This window comes from Xiphias gladius, chromosome 9 (genome assembly GCF_016859285.1).
Source record: "Xiphias gladius isolate SHS-SW01 ecotype Sanya breed wild chromosome 9, ASM1685928v1, whole genome shotgun sequence".
NCBI lineage: Eukaryota > Metazoa > Chordata > Actinopteri > Istiophoriformes > Xiphiidae > Xiphias > Xiphias gladius.
This window is the reverse complement of record NC_053408.1, coordinates 21,396,037-21,417,498: the sequence shown is the minus strand read 5'-3', so window position 1 is coordinate 21,417,498 and position 21,462 is coordinate 21,396,037. Positions and strand designations below refer to the sequence as shown.

General features: G+C 40.0%; 1 protein-coding gene across 2 annotated transcripts; it reads left to right on the top strand.

Moving 5' to 3' along the window:
* Nucleotides 1–5,025: 5,025 nt before the first annotated feature.
* On the top strand, nucleotides 5,026–21,321 carry tdrkh (tudor and KH domain containing). 2 transcript variants are annotated; one of them, XM_040134828.1, is made up of 14 exons: nucleotides 5,026–5,255; nucleotides 9,788–9,945; nucleotides 10,059–10,150; nucleotides 11,687–11,885; nucleotides 13,361–13,500; nucleotides 13,606–13,969; nucleotides 14,102–14,268; nucleotides 14,394–14,569; nucleotides 16,571–16,635; nucleotides 16,805–16,956; nucleotides 17,065–17,175; nucleotides 18,262–18,316; nucleotides 20,534–20,615; nucleotides 20,726–21,320. In XM_040134828.1, the coding sequence occupies exons 2-13, from the start codon at nucleotides 9,819–9,821 to the stop codon at nucleotides 20,587–20,589; spliced, it is 1,704 nt and encodes a 567-aa protein (XP_039990762.1). In that variant the 5' UTR covers nucleotides 5,026–5,255; nucleotides 9,788–9,818; the 3' UTR covers nucleotides 20,590–20,615; nucleotides 20,726–21,320. The 2 variants fall into 2 exon arrangements, with proteins under 2 accessions (XP_039990762.1, XP_039990763.1); XM_040134829.1 differs by lacking the exon at nucleotides 5,026–5,255 and adding an exon at nucleotides 6,300–6,440 and having other exon boundaries at nucleotides 20,726–21,321.
* Nucleotides 21,322–21,462: the final 141 nt, after the last annotated feature.

Here is a 21,462-nt window from a genome sequence, read left to right as displayed (position 1 = left end):
AAAGAACAGGGAGCTCTGCCTCTTTTACAGATGCCTAGCTACAACATTCCAGTAAGGATCCAATGTAACCTCACACCAGTCCGTTAGGGGACTGTGTGTGTTTGAGGTCTAACTTTAGAGGAAGAGAGCAATCCATCCTGTACTAGCTCGAAGATGAAGAACAGATCCTTGACTCTGTAATAATCATGGGTCCCCGCTGTCACCATCACAACCGCCAGAGAACTGGAGTCGATTGTCTCATGTCTAGATGTTGCAGCTGCCCAGGCTGCAGACCACTGGACCCAGCTGGGAGCTAAGCTGAATACCCTGGTTAGCTCCAATCCTAGCCAGAAGGAGCCATGGACTGCTGCCTGTAAGGGGTAAACATTGTTGGAAGTTCCCCTTTCATCTCCATCCACCTCAGGCCCCTCCTGCTGTCTAACAAAGTTCCCATGCAGGGCGAGGAAGGTTTCCCCCCACTCACCAGTTGCCACTTCCCCTCAGAAGCACTGGAGTCTGGTGGTCCCTTCTTGCCATCTCTGCTCTCCATGGCTGTGCCCAGGCGGTCCGTCTCTCCTGTTGAGTGTCGATCTTGGCGGAATGGCCCCTCTTCAGAACCAGGCCGCCTGCAGTTCGCCCCTCGTCCTGTAACTAGCTCTCCAGTACAGGCCTCCGAGCTGGAAAGGGCATGCTCCCAATGACACATCTCCTTTTCCACGATCTAGCTGCAGTGACTCTGGCTCAACTGAATTGTTTCAGCAGCAGGAGGACCATGGCCAGCGAGACACTCCAAAAAAGCGAAATTGTCCTCAAACCCTAATTGTTGGGGATTCCAAGAATGTTTGAGCAAAATCTGTTATCACACACTGCATGCTGGATTCAGTCGGATCCTCAGCCTCCAAACGTGGCTACAGTGTACGTGCCAGACACGCGACATTGTTTTAATTGACAATTTTGACTTTTTTCTGGCGGCATGCATGCTTTTATGGAAAAGATTGTTTTCATCCAAATGCCCTCTGTTTTAGCCTAAAAAAATTTTGTACTCTTTACACACAGCCCCTCATAAATGACAGATGAAATCCACCTCATGCCATACTTCAATACCACAGATCAAAAACACCAGTTTTGATGACACTCACGCCAAACATCTCTTGCTCCCCCTACCTGTATGGTAGCCCCACTTACAAGTTTTCTGAGCTGCATTCCTACCGCTTCAATCCTATACCCACTCTGCTTGTTTCAAAACCTCTAAAGAATACCATTATCTCTGTGACACAGACTAAATCTGTGACACAGACTAAATCTAGGACCAAGACAAATGTAAATAGCTAGATTAACATGAATATTGTTGCTAGCCATTGCATAAATCCCTATAGATCAGATCCAATCAAGACTTTTATTTTGAATGATTTCATTACTTCAAATAATATCAGTCTTATGTTTTTAACAGAGACACAGCTGCAACTTAGTGATCAATGCCAGATACAGGAATTATGCCCTCTTTCTCATGATTGTTTTAGTCAGCATAAATCAAATGGTTGTATTGGTGGAGTAGCTGTTGTTTTTCATAAATAATTTTAAATGCTGTCCCATAACAGTGTCAGATATTACTAGTTAGGTAATAGCCCTACACCTTAAATTTGAAACCCTACCCTATCTTTGGTTATCTACCGTCCTCCTAGACCGAACCCACAATTTTGATCTGAATTTCTTCCATTATGCTTATTTGTGGCAGAATCGTTTTAGCAGTTGATTTTAGTATTCATATTGATAATCCATCTGATCCTTTTGCCACTGACTTTTAAATATAACAAGTTCTTTTAATCTTATACAGCATATTAAAAGGCCTACACATGATCTTGTCCTTATTTTGGGCCTGGATTTTACTCATGGCATTAATATTGGTACATTTAATTTTATTGACCTCTATGTATCTAACCACTTATGTATTGCATTTGATTGTGTCTTCCAGAGTGAGTCAGTAAATCAACCACAGATGGTACATTCTCGCATCTTTAATGAAGACAACCCATCAAAATTATCTTCCATTATTTCCATTAACATTATAACCAATGCATTAGATGTTGATTATCTGGTGTACCATTTTAACTCTCCCTGTATGTTTACCATATTTAAAGTTGCCCCTTTTAGATCCAGAGTAACACATGGTAGAAATCTGTCTCCTTGGATCACTGATGACATTTGTGCTTTTAAAAGAGAATGCAGAAGAATAGAATGTAGGTTGAGAAAGAAAAAGGTGAAAAGGATAAGATCAAAAATCACACTTCTTTTATTGATGCCCCTTATCCCAATAGTACCTCTCTATCTCATTTTACACAAATTTCCCAAAATGAACTTACGGACATTATGTCTCCCCTTAAATGCTCATGTAGTCCTTGGATATTATACCCCCTAAATTCATCGCCAGTTTATATGCCATTGCCCCCTGGTTACTCACTATAATAAACTATCCCTATACTCTGGTGTTGTCCCTGACTATTTGAAAACTGAATGCATACAACCACTCTTAAAAAAAACTGGTCTAAGCTGCCCTATGTAGCTAAACTCCCTGAAAAGACAGTGGCTCTACCACTTATGAAAGCTCTGAAAGATAACCACATATATGAACAATTCCAGTCAGGTTTCAGAAAATACCAGCACTGAGACTGCGTGTGTTAGAGTAACAAATGATCTATTAAGGACTGCCAACTCAGGTGATTGTTCAGTTCTCATATTAATAGACTTGTCCACAGCCCTTGATACGATTGATCACAACATTCTCATCAGTAGATTGCGACACTGGGTTGGTTTATCTGGGACAGTCTTGAAGTGGTTCACCTCCTACTTGTCTAACTGCCAATGTTTTGTCTCTATTGGTGACCATGTTTCAACCCCCTCCCTAGTAAATTTTTGGGTGCCCCAGGGCTCCATTTTGGGACTTTTTTTTTCTTTATATATATGCTCTCACTAGGTGAGATTATTTGTAGGCATGGGTTTTTAATATCATTTTTATGCTGATGATATGCAGATATATGTCTTAGCAAAGCCTGAAAACCTCAGTAGCTTGTCTGCCATGAGAGTGTCTAATTGATATTAAAAACGGATCTCTTCTAACTTCCTTCCCTTAAATCCAGTTTAAAGTGAGAACCTTATCAGTGGCCCTGACATGTGCATATAGATTTAAAATCCTTACTTGGACCTTTTTCTAACTGCACAAAGTCTTATGTCAGAAACCTACGTGTCTTATTTGATGCCAACCTTAATTTTGAGATTCATGTCAGTAAATCAGTCCTATCTTGCTCCTATCATTTAAGGGACATTACTAAAATCCATTCATGTCTGAGCTTCAGAGCCACAGAAACCATAATACATGCTTTTATTTCCTCATGTTTAGATTACTGTAATGGTCTCTTAACTGGTGTAAGTCGGAAAACAATTCATACACTTCAAATAGTACATAAGGCAGTAGCTGGACTACTAAGAAAAACAAAGAAAGGAGACCATATTACTCCCCTCTTAAAGTCTCTACATTGGTTGCCAGTTTATTACAGAATCAATTTTAGACTTTCTGAACTACTTGCACCTTATCAACCTGCACATAGTCTGAGGTCCTCAGACAGGAACTTTGTTGGTAGTTCCCATGTCAAGATGTAAGACTAAAGGGGACAGAGCTTTTGCACAACAACAACTCAGACTTGCAAAATCAGTTTCTTCTTTTAAATCGCTTCTGAAAACACATCTCTTTCAAAAGACTTCTGAATAATCTCTTTTAAATATTTCATATAGTTTTGCATTTCTTATGTGGGTTTTTATTTTTATTGTTTTGCTTCTTAAGATGTATTTTATATACCCCAGTCCCTAAATTTTGAGGAATTTGTCTGCATGTGTTTTGCTTACTTTGTTTTGTCGTTTTATCCCTGTGAAGCACTTTGTAATCTCTGCTATATAAATAAACTTTAGTATTATTATTGTTGTTATATATGCTGCCAGCTCTGCCTTCAAGCAGTTTCACCCAGGCCTTGACAGATAGGCATAATGTGATGTGAAACACCCTGCATTCTGACTTAAATTGCCCCATGGAAAACTGAGCTGGTTCATTTTCTGCAGACATCAGACACCTCACGCGGTAGTGCCATCTACCAGAGGGAGTGCTCTTCGTCTCCCATTGAGAACTGAATGCCTTTTTTTTTTTTGCCATTATCCTCCCTTATTGTTTTCTCTGACTGCGACTCTGCTGGTGGTGATGGCGCTGCTGATGCTGCTGCTGTTGACGGCGGTGTTCGACGGAAGCTCCTCCATCACCCGTACTATTGCTTCTCCTTCTTCTGCCAACAAATTTATCAGTAAAAAAAAACTTTTTTTCTATTTGAGGCAATTTGACACCACGAGGTTCCCCCCAGTCATCAAATGTGAGCATGGTTTTTACTGTGACGGGATCAAAACTTTTCCCCGGTGGGCAAATGATGAAAAGAAGTTCAGTGGCACAATAGTTAAACTCCCAGATTCCGTCTGCTCCTACTCCCCATTCCCCCTGAAGAAGCAAGTCAGACGGAAGCATTCCGGTCCTGCACAGATATATGTTTCTTGGGAACTTGCCACTGCAGTGATTCTTGAATCATTGCGGGAATAACGCTCCTCTTTGCCATTTTTTCTTTTTTTCCCCTCAATTTTACCCCCGTATCTTTTCTGCCCAAAAGGAGAAGAACCTCATGGTAGACTCTGAGGGAACCTGCTGAGACTGGGGTTGGGGGGGATAAAGAGAGACACAGAGAGAGGCTTCAAAGAACTTCAAGTTGTCAATATAATGTTGTCTATTATATTATACGATGGTTTTCAAAGTCAAACATTTCATAAATATTTCAATAAAATCAGTGGCATTTAAATTTCAGCGTTAAGTATTCAGCAGTTATTACATTTCAAAATTTGGTATCAGTTGCTGATATCATTCAAATGATCGTGGCAATGATTCGCCTCCACACAACAGAGCATCGTATCCACCGGCACAAGTGTGAGGAAGAAAACTTCCGGTTGGCCTTTCAAAGTAAATGTCGCTATTTAAGTCATAGTCACGTTTCTGATCGATATACTGTATGTAAACGTGACATATTGAGGGAGGTGTCTGCTCAGTGGCGGTAGCTGCATCGCTGTTTCACACTGTAATTAGTCTTATTAACGTTAAATGTAAATATAGTTTCCGGTGTGCTCAGGGCTTACTCCGGCGACAGTGACAGCCTCTGCAGAGAGGGTCGTTTGGACAGAGAGTGAGGGGTTCAACTGTAAGTGTCAAACGTTATAATGCGTATTTGCTGTTCATTTTGAGTTACGTTAGACCTTAAAAACATAAAAAGGGTGTATTGTTTGCGTATGTGTGCGTGTCAGTAACGTTTGGTTCCGTTTTTCTGAATGTTGGACCTGCTTGCTTGCGTCAACTAGCAGATAGCTAAAGCGAGCTTGGCTAGCTCATAAGGAGAAAGGGTGTTTGCGGTCGTTCAGACGGATCGCCAGTAACAGAAAATATATTCCGTCCGTTTGAGAGGGAGCATATACTGGCTCACGGCTCTGTCTTGGCAAATTAACTGGCCCACAATAATATGCCCGAGATTGTAGGAAAAGAGCCAAGATTATTTAGCCAGTCGCGTAGGTGATGCTTGCATGGTATCCAGAGACATCACGCCAAACTCCATTTCAAAATCGCAACATTTAAAGCTGCTTTGCTTATGTTCAAACATAGCTTCTATGTATAACGTGACTGAACATATTGTATGTATAAGTGAAAAAATCCACAATTCGGATCAGTTTACGGTTCTGCTTGAATACTATAACAACTAACCAACTGTTCCATCTATTTAATCAAATACAACATGTTGGCGGCAGTAACAAAAAAAGCATAACCAGTTATGCCATTTGCAGTATTGATTGAAACGACGTAGTGCCTGGCGGATCTATTGAATGACGAAATTACCTGAACACCTGAGCAATTACATAAGAGTCTGAAGCTCTCTTAATATATATTTGTTCGTCTTTCACAAAGAAGCACCGCGATAAATAGCTGTTTTTTTAAAGCGAGTTTCGGTCCTCGCAGCATACACGCAGTGTGCAGACAGGATGCAGTTTTGGGAAAACCAAGAAAGTGATTTGTCATCCTCTTGCTTTGTGGTAGGCCTGTATTTTCCAGCACAGTGAAGAACTGTACTAAGTAAGTAAGTCTGTGGTGATTTCTGAAGAAATGTGCATCAAAGTGCAATGTGACTGACCAGTTGCTGTCATGTAGTGACTTGAAAAACTGCAACTTTCTTCCCCTTCTACCTGTTTGTCAGTAGTCTTGAACTTGGATGTACACAAATAAACAGCCAGGATTGGAGAGGATTTGTGTCTTACTGTCACGATTCTTCTGAGATGGACGTTGGAGTGTCCAAGTCCCACGTGTTTCTCAACTACAGCCCCAGAGCCCTCTTCTCCCAGTGAGACACGCATCTGCATGGTGGTGCTGTGTGCTCCCTGGTGCTGCGGGGTCCCAATACTCTTCGCTGTTGGCTTACCTCCAGTGCATTCTGTTTCTGTATGTGAGTCATAATTTTGACAGTGTGACGTGAAAAGCCTCAGGGAGAATTGGATGCACGTATTCAGTGGCCAATAGAATGGCTGGAGGTCGCCCAAATACAGTAAATGGTATTCAGTGTGTGCAGCAACAGCAGCTTTCGGTATATTACGTCCTGCTTTCAGGGTGAGGGCAGCTGCAGTTTGGCTTGGTGCATTCATAAGAGGCGCAGCGCTGTGTGTGTAATGTACTGTATACACTAAATGTTTAAGCATTTAGGGGACTACATTGTGTGTATGTGACTGCTTGTGCACGTCTCTTTGGGCTAATGATCGACAGTTTGGTAAGTGATGTAGTCTGAGATGGCGAAAGGCTACATTGTAAAAATCTCGAGCGGTGGTTCTCAAAGTGGGGTCTGCAGACCTCCAGGGGTCCCTAACAAAAATGAGGAACATAATTTGGTTAACTGGAAATGATCTCAGTTATAGAATCAGAAATGTGACGGTCAGTTTTCGAGAAAACAGTTTTACCACAAGGTTCATTTAGCCCCTGTTCTGGAGCTTTCATTCATATCACGTGATCTTCATCAACAGATGAGTACATTTTTTGAAGATGGTTTCCCAACTGCTGTTGCAGGGGTCAACACTGAACTTTGGTCCCAGCAACATGGGCAGTAAGACCTTCTTAATGCTCAGAAAACATTTAAATTTTAACATCTAAGATTTTACGACAGCTGAGCAAAATTCATCTGCTGAACAAGCTCATGTAATATGATCCAAAGCCCCGGAACAGCTACTAAGTGCACCAAATTGTTGAAATTGTTTTCAAGATAAAGAAACAAACCTATATATATATTTTTTTTTTTCCAAACTATCATTCCCAAGGTCAAGAATTAATTTTAATTTCAACTATTGTTTACATTATGCTTTTGCTCAATAGTACTAAGTAAATAACAAGCATACAGTTGTATGCAAAAGTTTGGGTACCTCTGGGCAAATGAAATATTCTGTTGATTGTTAAAGTGAAAAGAAGTAAATGCAGTCTATGTGGCAAACACACATTAAATCAGAATCAGCAAAACTTTAATGGTCCCCGCAGGGAAACGGCTTTGGTACAATTGCAATAGGAAGTAATACGTAAAAAAACTACTATAAATAGTAATAAGGATAAATAAACCGTAAGTGATTTGAAAAATGTACAAATGCAAATGTGAAAAAAGTAATGTGTGAGGTAGAATGTCCAGACCTCTTAACCTTAGCATACAGCAGGTCCAGGGTCCCTTCTCCTCTGGTAGTGCGGTCCATAAGTGAGTGAAAGTGGGGAGAGTCGTGTCCAGCTGAAGTCCCCTGAGACCGTGAAGAAACCACGCGAGTGCAGAGTCTGACGTCACATGCCGTTGCCGGGTTAGCGGAGGGGAGGATGTATACAAAAACCAGTTCAGTCTCTGGGCTGCAGAAACGCTTGTCCGAACCGTCTGAAAGCCGCCGATAGTAGCAATGGCATCCGGAGTATTTTCTGTAAGCATGTGTCTGTGAAGCACATAACACTACACTCATGGAAAGTCCCTCCGATTCCTCACTAGGGCCGCTAGCTCGTCCGTCGTATTAGTGATTTCACGTTGCCGATAATGACGGAAGGGAGATACAGCTTATATCTCCTCTCCATCAGTTTCTGTTGTCTGGACTCAGCTCTCTTCCCTCGTCACTCCTTCTGACTTTGGCAGGGATGTCTGTTGTTCTGTTCGCCACCCGGCTTCGGTGGGATTAGCTGGCCCCTGGTAGAAACAACGCGACCGTGGAGTTCCTCAGCAACGGTAGCGTTACTGAATAATAGCATTCAGAAAAGTAGCTGAAAAAGTAATTTCACAGTGCAAAAACAGACCAGATCTTTCTCTGCTAGCATTTTTAGAAAGAGTACAGCTTAAATTATAAGTTACCAGTACACATTTAAAGAAGAGAGTTTTAAAATAAGAAAACAGACAGGAGCAGCTGCAATAGGCTGCATGCACATCGGCACATGCGCACACAAAAAAAGAGCCTTTCTTCAAATGTTAATATGTTAATGCACTGTTACTTTTCATTTAGTGAACTTAAAAAAAAAAAGTAAGTAAATTAACTTAACTGACTCGCTAGAACTTGTAAGGCAGGTCAAGAGTTGTTATTAGGAATTGTCAGCTGATGGCAGTTCCAGAGCTGATAAATTCTCTGACTCCTCCAACCTTGTAGTAACACTTAGCAACCATGGGCTAAGCAACTGACTGAGGATCTGAAAATAAAGCTAACTGATGCTTAAAAACTGGGCGAAGCTGTGGAAAGGTATCAGAGTGCTTCCAGCTGGACATTCCACTGTGCAGCTGCTTACACAAACAGGGTCTTCATGGAGGAGCGATCAGTAGGAAACTTTACCTGCAACCTCATCACAAAAGTCTGAAATTTGCAAAGCACCATGTGGATAAGCCAGAGTCGTTTTGGAAACAACTACTATGGATAGATGAAGTTAAAATTGAGCGTTTGGCTGCAATCACAAAAGGTATGTTTGGAGAAAAAATAGAGCAGCATTTGATGAAAACAGTACCTGCCAGCTGTTATGCATGGGGCTGGAAAGTGTTTGCAAGCTATGACATCTGCCAAGACAGGGTCACCAAGTACTGAGTCCGCAGGGTGCCCAAACCTTTGCACGTGCCATAATTACTGATTATTTTTTTCTCTTTTTTTAAGTTCACGAAATAAAAATAAATTGCATTAAAATGTGAAGAAAGGCTGTTTGTCGTAATAGTTGTATTTACTTCTTGTCATTTCAAAAATCAACAAAATATGGAATTTTGCTCAGGGGTGCCCAGACTTTTGCATACAACTGTATGTCAACGGAACAATGGGGTTAATGGGGTTCCACAGAAAAACCTAATTAATATGTTGTCTGTGATATGAAAATGTTTGAGAACACCTGTTCTACAGTTTTTAATTTAGGCTGGCTAATGCTTCAATTTTTTGTGCTGCATGATTGTAAAGCTGCCCAAGAAGCCAACAAAACACTGAGGATTGTTCATGATGACAACATTAGGTATATTCTGATTGCTGTGATGGTCGTTTTTGCTTTTTTTTTTTTTTTTTTGAAAAGCAAAAATGACGACTGACTTCTCAAAAGACACTTCATAGACAGGAATTAATAAACAGGGCTGGACATTGAAAGAAAATGTGTAGGACAGTTGGGAACAGTCACAGGCCACACACACCACCAGTGGAAGGAGACTTGTGTCATGTCTGCGTTTAGGTGGAGCATCCCACTGGGTGCACGGCGTGTCATGGACGCAGTGGAGGGTCACAAGAGCACCCTAAGCTCGGGCAAAATGGTGGCTCTGGCTGCGGGGCTCTCTGTTGGGGCCACAGTGGGCTACATCGTCTATCGCCGCATAAGCAGCGCCAACAACAGTGAGTATCTGCTGTCAAAAACATAGTACTAGAAGCCCCCGTCCGGTTATAAATTATAAATTATGTTTTTGTGTTTATATTCTGATGACCTTATCTGTGAATGCCTTTATCAGGTCAGGGGCCCAACACTGAGATGTCAAAGATGACACTTCCTGTAGAGGTTTACAGGAACATATCAAGATACCAAGCCAAGTTTTTGGATATGGTGAGTTCTTCAATACCTGATGATTTTTCATCTGCTCAAATTAAAGTGATGGACAATATTAAAATGGCTTGTAAAATGGGTATAAATGGACATTTATATAAACCACTGCCTCAAGGTGTAAATCTTTCCATAAAGTGTTTGTGTGGCTTAGAGTTGCAATTAATGATTTCTTTCATTATCAGTTTCTCTGCAGAATTATGGAACCCCAAAGTTTTCAATATTAAATAAATAAAAAAGACATTATGAAATAAATAAGCATATGAATAAATTATGCAAGATATATACTTGAACCAACAATCTGTGAAATAATTGAAGAAATGATTAAAACTCAACTCATTATTATGAAATATTATTTCATTATTATTTTCATAATGACAGAATTTTATATAAATATAATTTTTGTTTTATTATGGAAAATTTTTACCTCAGAAGCCTGTTTTTTATTTCATAATGGCATTTTTTCAATGACACTTTTATTTCTGTGTCAAGTTTTATTTCATGTCACTGTTTATGGCAGTGGTGTCTTCCCTGCCCCGTCGCCTTTTCCGTCAAATGCGTCTCCTGATTTTTGCCAGTTAGCACCTTTTAGCTAGAGCAGCAACGATGTCAAAGTAATTCTAAAGCACGTGCTACTTTATTTACGCTGCTGCTGTAAATAAACACAGACACAGAAACTAACATCTTTTATTTATTTAGTTTAACAAGGTTGCACATGCTGCATACGTAGCTGGCTATCTAGCTAGCCATCTAGCTAGCCTGGCTTGTGAGCTGTTGGGTGTCTCTTGTTGGCTAGAACAACCACAGACAAAGACTGTCTTTTTGCTCTTCACCCGATTTTATAATTATTGGTTTTTGTAATTTTGCACTTTGTGGGGCTCCATACATAGTATCATTTTAAATCTTTATCTATAAAATGCCCAATATTTTCCACTGCCCAATGTGACTGTCCAAAACTAAAAGATAAAGATAAAAGACCAAAGATATTCAATTTATTGTCATACACGACAAAGAAAAGCATTACATCTTAACAGCTGAATTGCTGAAACTAGCAAATGTTTGGAATTTTGCTTGAAACCATCTGTCATTTTCAAAAAATACCCAATTTCCTGAGGGAGTTCAGAGTTTAATCTGATTTTATCACTATGGAGATTTGATGTTGTCTCCAAGGTTTCATGCTAAGCATGAAGATAAGCAGCATATCTAGATGAGATGGAAAATCCCCTGGAAGTTATGCTTCAGTTATCCTCATTTAACTGTTTTTATATGAATACTTTTTCTGTTGATACATAATTCAGTAAGGCAAATTACAACAATATCGTTCATTGATTGAATGAAATGGAGGGCAATGAGCGTCATGGGATATGATGACTTGCAGCTCCGGAGATGATAAGGAATAACATTGAATAACTGTTCTGTTCTAAAAATGATTCTTAAAAAACAAATCTTCCTCTCAAATCTAACCATATGCAGCAGGTGTACCAGGCCATTGAATGTGTGAAATCAGTCATTTGAGTCAGTTGTTGCTTTCTGTTTCAGGTGACCCAGAAGTCGGGAGCTCATGTGAGGGTTTTGTCAGATTCAGGGGAGCCTGGATGTAGGGCCGTATGTTTCCTGCTGCAGGGCTCTAAGGAACAGATCTTGCTGGCCCGCTGCATCCTGGAGAACCTGGTCACAGACTGTGAACCAGTCACCATAGCTTTGGAAGTTCCTCAGACTGCCTTTGGACGTATAATAGGTAGCTGCTAAATGTTTAGGATGATCAGATTGATTCATAGACCTTATTCATTTCCCAAAGGGTATTTTTGCTTCCAACAATGGTGTTGAGCTAATTGTCTCTGATGGCATACGGTATATTTGAACTCACATTCTTTACGTTAGCTTGAATCCGTCAATATTTTTATATGAGCTTCGGATCAACTGACTAACTGCAATGTGAAAGGCTATACATGTAGTGAAGAACCCACAGAGCACTATCACCAACTCTGCTGTTACTCCCCCGCTCTAAAGAGTTCTTAGCTTATTTTAGACCACTATTTTTGTTGTTCTGGGCTTTTTCTGGGCTGAAAACTCTGCTCTGTTCAGTGTCAGTTCTAGCCTCAGCAAGCAGAGGTTTGCAGTGAAAAAGCTCTGATAAACCCACTGTGCACTACCTGCCCAGCACCAAAACACTAGATAGACATGCCAGGTATTTTTCTCAGGAGTTGATGTAAACTAAAACACAGCTAAAAAGATGACAAATATTGGACTTACATTCATCAGGTAGTCAAAAACACGAATCTAATGAATGATACTGTTGCGCTGTGGATGTTTAAATAAGCAACAGTTTGTCAACATGTTAGCCATGCTCACTTTATAAGGTGAGAGTATGTCAGATGTTGTGTTTTCAGCTCGATCTAAGTTGTAAGATCCAGTTTGCTCCAGAGTTTTATTTGCAGACAGAATAAATCTCCATCAAAACCTAGTATCACATACTTTTTTTGCACATTTTTTATAGAATCTGTTGAACGCGAGACATGAGAATCAGTTAAGAGTATTATTCTGTGTTTTCCTTATTGTAAAAAAATCCCATGAAGAGCTGAAAACCAACAATGTGTTAGTCTGTCTTCAGACAGAAAATGTCTCACAAATATATGGGATCATTTAATTTCCTAGAACAGCTACCCACTGTAGTTTTTAGCAGGAAAAAGAAAGAAACACTGCATTTGTTGGGCAGCAGGATGGTGTATGTGAGTCAAAACAAACTACAGTGTGTGTGTGTGTTCATGGTAATGAAAGAATGTGAATAGGATGTCATCCAGTTTAACAATGTGGCTCATTGATGTGTTTTTAATGGTGTTTGGACATCAATGGAGCTCTATGGTAGAGAGGAATAAGATATGTTAGACTTGTTAGACTATGCTACACACACAATACTTGTTAGTAGGATATGTTTAGTGTTTGTTTCGCTCTTCAGGTGGGCTTGTTGACTATTAAGAAAAACACCGAATATCACCAGAGTTAACCTTAACTAGGTTTAGTTAAATGCTTCTTGTTTTGATAATTTCTACCATGTGATTTGTTTGAACTCATGTCAGAGGTATATTACAATGAGGAGACAGCAATTTGTTCTTGTTTTTTTTTCATAGAGGTCTGCGTTTGGCCCCATATACTGTTTGCCTAACTCAAGTGTCCATCCCTGTGTCTGTGTCTGTGTGTCTGCCTCCCTGCCAGGTCGTGGTGGAGGGAGTTTGAAACTGATCACCAGGACCACAGGGGCCAAAGTGGCTTGTTCCAAAGACAAAACGCATGGTCCAGGGGCAAGCGGTAACATTACAATCACAGGGACCAGAGAGGAAGTGAATCAAGCCAAGGTGAGTAAGATTCACTCATTTGGATTACCTGTGTGTGGTTGCTCCTCGTATTTAGGCATGCTGTTTAGAATAAATGTAACTCCTACTCCTGTGATCTGTTTGCAGGAGCTGATTCTAGAGAAAGTCAGAGAGGACATGATGGTGAGGATGAAGATCTCACAGTCATCTGCTCTACGCCAGAAACGTGGACATACTGTTGTAAATCAGAGGCCAGAAAGCACAGAAACTGAGGCACCAGTGGGTTTAAACAATAATGATCCCTTCTCACAAACAGTGAAACATGGGCTCATTCATGCCCATGGAACTGCAGGAGAACCAGAAAGTATTTTTGATAAGATGCAGGATCTAAAAGTCAGCAATTTAGACAACGTGGAGGAGGAGGAGGTGGAGGAGGAGGAGGAGGAAGAGGAGGAGGAGGAGGAGGAGAGTTTCTGCACAGATTCACTCTCTGAAGTTTCCAAGTTTGAAAGTTAGTTCACTGTCTCAATTATTGAGTATTGAAAAGACTTTATCTTCACAGCAAGTGCCTCACTATAATCTGTCCTTGAACATGATCATATCATACAAAGATTATATTTAATCTGCTCTGTGTGTTGTCCAGTTCCCAGCCCAGACCTGAGCTTCCAGCCTGATGAACATCTGGAAGTTTATGTTTCTGCGACGGAGAACCCAAACCACTTCTGGATCCAGATCCTTGGGGTTCGCTCCCTCCAGCTGGACAAACTGACAGAGGAGATGAACCGCTTCTACAACAGTGGCAACCCCACAGTAAGGAGATGTCCTCTTTTTATACTTAATGTCATTTTTGACACAAATCTACAGTAAAATGTCAAACTAATAAGTGGGAGGAAGTAACAAATGGGACTATCCCTTTTTTTTTTTCTGTTCTCCAGGAGCAGAGGGTAGAGACCATTGTGGTGGGGGACATTGTGGCAGCTCCATATCGATACCACGGTACATGGAACAGGGCCAGGGTGCTGGGAGTTCTGGGCTCGGGACTAGTGGACCTTTACTATGTTGACTTTGGGGACAACGGGGAACTGCCCAGAGACTGCCTCCGCCATATGAGGTAAGAGAGAAAAACCCATACATCACAGCAATACATCCACTGCACTTTCTCTAATTACACGTTCTTATTGTGACTCTCCATCGTAAATTTATGTTAACTCAGATTTCGATGGTTGATCTACACCCTCATGGCAGTGCCCACAATTTTGACTTATCTGTGAAAAGTAACACACCACAGCAATGAGTGCTGAAGGAACACGTTCTGTGTCTTAATGTACTGTGCGTAATGCTCACATGCCCATATGTACTTTGAAAGATGTATTGGTGGCTGCTGTTATTCTTCCTTTCCATATTGGCTGTGAAGTGACACCTTTGTTGAGTAACTACAATGTAAGTGAAGGGGGACAAAGTCCAGAGTCCTTGTTATGTGCTAAAATACATTTTCAAGTTTATCTGAGTTTAATATGAGGCTTCAGCAGTCTGAGTTAGGCAAATAAAGAAGTTATCTTATAAAATTAGTCTGTCTTAGTATGCAAATATCTCTATGTAGTTCCTTTTTAGAGTGTTTCCTTGCTGAATTGTGGTAGGCAGATATGTCCTGGTAGTCGCATTTAGGTTGATAGCCGGGACAAAATACTCCCAATAAACATACAAGACTTGCCGGGAAAAAAAAACAACCTACTTGATATTATCTTTAGTTGAACTTTTTTACATAGAACCAAGACTATGTAATTTGTCCCCAACTCTTACAATATAGTATAAGTTATCTGGAAAAATACCAGAACAACATCCATATGGGATTTAATAAAGTTTGTTCACACTTTGCCACATATGCAGTATGTTTTTCCATTAGCCAGGTGGCAAATCTATTGACATCTGTGCGGGTTTTCCCGGGATATGAAGTAGTCATTTTAGGTAACTGCTAAAAAGTGCACTTCAACAGTTTAGTTATAACAAACCACCTTCTGAGTTGGATGGAGTCATTTACTTTCAGTTGGTCTCTAATACTTCTTGATTGCATTAACACTCTGCTTTTTTGATCAGATCGGCTATCCAGACTGCCTAAGATGCATGAAGTGGCTACATGTTAATGGTAGTAGTCACTCTTTGAAGGTATTGCTTCATGGACCGTATGGACAGGTTGAATGATTAGTGACCCATAACTTTTGCACTGTACACATGGCATGTGAGTATTGAATTAAGAGGTGCTTAACAAATCTGAACTTTTCCTCTAAATCCGAAGATGTAAACAAAAACAGCCGAAAAAAGACAATCTTGCAGATCATTAGCCCTGCTGGCTACCTTTTTGGCCTTTAGTACATATTTGCCTTTGTTGGGCCCACAACACAGACCGATAAATTTTTGTAAATTTGAGTTAATGTTAGTCTCGGTTGGGTCATTTGAAATGTGTACCTTTTTTAGAGCTTTCTGCAATCCTCACCCATATCTGATCAGCCTTTAATTACAGAGTTACCAAACACAACAACCTTACTATTGTTACAACTTCGAGAACAAGTTTCACATCAAGACTGCAAGTACAGTGTAATACACACTACGCGACTATTGCCACAATTTTCCTGTAGAAATTTCTGCGACAAAATCCCTCAAATTGGCCCAGAGTCCAGGGTCGTGCACATCACGACTGGTCCTCTGGTTCAAGCGGTTCAGGGACAGGTTTACCCCTAATTCTGAGCTGTCCTGAACTCTACAACCGTTTTCAAATGTTTTCCCATAGACAAAAGCAGGACACTTTGGAGATTAGTCTAAGGCTGGAGAAGAGCCGTATCCAAGGAGAGCGCACCAGAGTTAGGGAGGGACGGAGGCAGCAGACACACAGACAGGGTCAAATTAAAGTAGCATGGCCCACAACCACTAATTATATTATTAATGCAACAGGAATTTTCAACAAGCATCTACCTCTCCTCATAAAACAGTTTGTTTTACAATCACTCTGGTGTGCTATAACGCACCCACAGAGTGCATATGATTGTTCCTGGCATGAGTTGAAAATGGCAGTGCTGAGTTATTAACAGATTTTTCTTTTGCTCCATTAACATTTCAGGAGTGACTTCCTCAGCCTACCATTCCAAGCTATTGAGTGCAACTTAGCAGGAGTGAGACCAAAAGGTAAAACCCCCATCTTAATACATTTGATACACAGGCATGTAACTAAGAAAAATATGGAAGTTAAAACCTGTTTTGCATAATTCTGAATTTCAAGTGATTACCCTTTGACCCCTAAAAAATTAATTTTTCATTTTTATGTTGTCTGAACTGTGTCCCTCCTGTGCCTCAGGAGAGGTGTGGACTGAGGCAGCCCTGGATGAGTTTGACCAGCTGACTTACTGTGCTTCCTGGAGACCCTTGCAGGCCAAACTCTGCAGCTATTCTCACTCTGAGATCTCCTCCTGGCCCAGTGTCAAGCTCTATGTCAACAGTGAGGGCAAGGTCAGATAGCTGTTTATTACTTATTTATCTGTTAACCTGTTTGGTTTGTCTCTCACCCTGTCTCCTGTTTTCTTGCACACATCATTTGAAAAGCACTGTCCATCCTAGACTGTAGATATTGGTGAGGAGCTCATACGGCTGGGCCATGCTGTCAGCTTCCAGGAAGTGTTGAATGGAAGGACTGAGGGTGACAACCTTGGCTGTCTGCAGAGGATGCTGGTGAGTCACTGAACACACTTGGATTCTTACAGGGTTTAACTGAATTGTTTTGTAACATGACACCAGTGTGTTGAAACGGAGGCCAGTATTTTATGCCCACGTTAACTATCTTTAAAGTACGCTTTCATGGCAAAAAATAAGATAATCACAGAATTTATTCTTGAGAGAGTGAAAAGGGTTTATTCATTCAGCTCATTCACCACACTAAACCTTTTGTAGTGAAACCCAGAATTCAGACAAGATGTTGCAAAAAAATACACAGTGTAATTTTTGACTAATTCTATGATAAATATGTGATCAAACTAACAAATTCATTGTTGACCTTGAGATTAGCATGTGTACAAAATTTTAAGGTATACTTACTTGCTTTTCCTGGAGATTTCATACATATCTCATTCTCTTCAACGGTCAATGGAGTTTTCTTAGTTGTCAACACGTAGTTGTGGGAGTTCAGTCATTTAGGAAGGGGGATTGTAGTCATAACCCCTCTCTCACAATATCTGGTCAGTGAGGGGGATATAGAAAGGGAGGTGCAGCAGGCCCTGGGGGGCTCTCCAGGCCTACAGATACAAGGACTGGTTGATTAGAACCCCCACTACCCTGTGACCAGGAGAGAGACAACTCAATCCAGAGGGAGAGAGAGAATGCGAAGGAGCTGAGGGCATGAGTGAACGTGGGTCTAATTTGCTTATCTTCATGTTTCAATAGACGCGGCAGAAACACAAGGAGGAATGTTGAAAGGGGACTTTTAGTTCCTGAGTCTAGCTCCTCTGGTTCCATGGTTCCTGGAACCTTTCTGTCAACAGGGGTTATTTGTTCGTGAGTTGACAACTGAGGCAACTCCATGACAAATGATCAATGACAAATGATTTGCTGGTGAAGACCATGGGATGCAGTTGAAAGCTCTGGAAAAAGATAGTAGGCCTGAAATTAAGATTATTTTGTCAAACTGACTACATCATATCAATGATACCAAAAGGCAGGGGACACAGACCTCAATATTGGTTTAACTGTTGACTGAACAGTTTGAAAAGATCTTCCAATTTCTTAAACACTTTGACACCTTCATTTCTTTTCGTCTTACAGGATGATGTGATAGGAGCATCATCAGAGCTGAGTCTCTCCTGTATCAGCTTGTCAGGTGAGTACAGACACTGACACTGTGACAATTTAGTCATCAGCCTGATGACAGGGAGCAGGATCAACTGGATACAACAGGCCACCGCCACCACAGGTGCTCACAGAGGAAGCAAAGATAGTTGAAGGCGGGGCAAAAAGTGACGTAGATGGAGCTGGAACAGATGAGAAAATATGTTTTTGGAAAAATGTCTGATAAACATAAAATGACAGTTCGTACAATGTTAAGTTACGTGTATCAAATAAAACCATAAGAGGACGTGGACCGTTCACCTAAGTATTCCTCTCGACTGGCACTGACTCTCAAATACAATAGTGCACCCTGAAAATTCAGCTGGATAATGTGAAAACTTGTCTTAAGTATATCCCTCCGAAATACATGAAAATCAGGCAAATAAGGTTATGGTGCAAGTTTGCATATTTTAGTTTTTTGTTTATAATTTTTTTTTTTTTAGGTAATTATGCCATATATATATATATATATATATAGCAATTAAAAGCACTCTTGGAAAACCCTTAAATTTTTTCACATTTTGTTATGTGGCAGACTTATGCTAAAATAAAATCATTTTTTCTCTCATCAATCTACACTCAATACCCCATAATGACAAAGCAAAAACTGAATTCTAGATTTTTTTGAATATTTATTAAAAAGGAAAAACTGAGATATCACATTGTCATAAGTATTTAGACCCTCTGCTATCACACTTGAAATTTAGCTCACGTGCCTCCCATTTCTCTTGATCGTCTTTGAGATGTTTCTACACCTTGACTGGAGTCCAACTGTGGTAAATTCAATTTACCACAGTTTCAAGAGAAATGGGAGGGACCTGATCTAAATTTCTAGTCACCTACTGAATCAAAGTCAAATGCTCGCTCTCCTTTTAGCTCCGTTTTGTTCTCCTGGGAGAAATGTCTGGCTTTTTAGCTGTTAAATGCTCCGCTACATTCACCAGCTAGTCACTAACTTTGCCTGTCTGCTGGTTAGTGTAGAATGAGTTTATTAGTGTTTTTCCCTTGCTGGAATCAAGTTTGATGAGAGCCATGAGACTGAACAAAACAGTAAAATGTGGACCTTAAAACCAAAACAATACGCTAACAGATGCAGAAGTGCTCTGTAGAATTGAGGGGTACTGAAGGGTTGGTAATCTTCTGAGGGTTTGTTACATGTTAATATTCTTTAAAGTAAGATAACAAAAATTGTAGTGTTTTTGCCAACAATACAAAGACTCAAAAACTTAGAACATACAGTGCATTCGGAAAGTATTCAGACCCCTTCACTTTTTCCACATTTTGTTATGCGACAGCCTTTTTGCTAAGATCATTTAAATTCATTTTTCCCCTCATCAGTCTACATTCAATACTCTATAATGACAAAGCAAAAACAGAATTTTAGAAATTTTAGCAAACTTATTAAAAAAAGAAAACCTGAAATATCACATTGACATAAGTATTCAGACACTTTGCTGTGACACTTGAAATTTATACTCAGTCTCATGGCTCTCATCAAACTTGATTCCAGCAAGGGAAAAACACTAATAAACTCATTCTACACTAACCAGCAGACAGGCAAAGTTAGTGACTAGCTGGTGAATGTAGCGGAGCATTTAACAGCTAAAAAGCCAGACATTTCTCCCAGGAGAACAAAACGGAGCTAAAAGGAGAGCGAGCATTTGACTTTGATTCAGTAGGTGACTAGAAGCACAACTCCAAATTAATGCTAATATTTCTGCGTGTCTGCTGGGTGTTGTTAGATGTTAGAAATAGCAATTTACAAGGCCGTAATTTGTCAAAGGTGTGGTTTCTAGCATGTTGTGAAGTTCTGGCCCATGTGGCAAAGAAATGCAGCTTTAATAAAACAAGCTAACCTTCTCAAGTATCTGATCAACAAATAAACATGACTGAGAATCTGAGCAAGCATTCAGTCCCAGCTTTTAGTACTTGATGGCTTTTGATACTTGGTGCTACAGACACATTTTGGTCAGAACCAAAAAAAAGTAATTATGTTCAATATCCAGTTCTGTCGGTAGCTTATGACATTTTCAATCAAATTAGAGGGAATTTGTGTTACAAATTATTACTTATCTTGAAGTTATTACATAGTGATTCTGTCAGACTTATGCCCTTTGCTGGATATAAAAAGACAGTCCAGTTGTTCAAATTGTTGGTATGATGATTGCTGAATGACCAATAACTGAAGAGTTTTCTTGTTGTACCTCAGAAGTTGCCTCAATCTCAGGAAGTGTCGATGATGTCATAGAGGATGAGCTGCTCTGAGACCAAAGACATACATAAATGTCAAGGTATTGTTTCCTGTCTTGATGACTGAATTAAGTTTAACTTTCTCTAAAGAATGGATTTGTAAACCATTACATCTATAAAAATGATGACCTCACCCCCTTTAATCTTCCAGCACTGATCATCCATTCCTCAGCATCAGATGTTTCCTTGTCTGACCCAAACTCAGCCACGTAACTCCTTATTGTGAAGCCTTATCTACTTGACAAACCTGCAACAGTTCTTCAAGCCATATTCACGTTATTGTTGTTTTGCCTTTATGTCTTCATCTAACTCAGCTTAGTTTAAATGTGTCATTACTATATTTTTGTGTTCAAGAAATGAAGAGGAACAAAAACAGTGTCAGGATTATTAGAGAAAAGCACTGTGGAACCAGAGGGCAGCTGGTTTGTGGCCAGTTATGTCTAGGTTTTTTTTTTTTTTTCTCTCTCTGCTTATATGCATACGATTTAATGGCCTGTAAATTAGGCTTCAAGTTACTATGTTTGGAAATGAACATGTACAGTATTATTGAATTTGGTCCCTAGATTGTGTTCGCTGTAAAAATGTGGCATCTACTGTATCATCAGCTAAGGACAGAAGAAGGTGTTTATTTGTCTTCAGAGGTGTAATAGATTGCACTATATATTAAAAAGGATTTATTTTATGTCACAAGAATTGTCTGTCTTTTACTTTCTAATACTGTTTGTGATATAAATGTATGTTTTAAAATAAAAATAGATAATGAGTGTGTTTAAAGAATTAAAGTATTTTTTCTCCACAATGTATTCGTCAGGACCATAGGCTTTAGAATTTACTCTCCTCTATCTAACCTTAGCATAAATTTGAATTGTTCAAGTATGCATTTTGCTA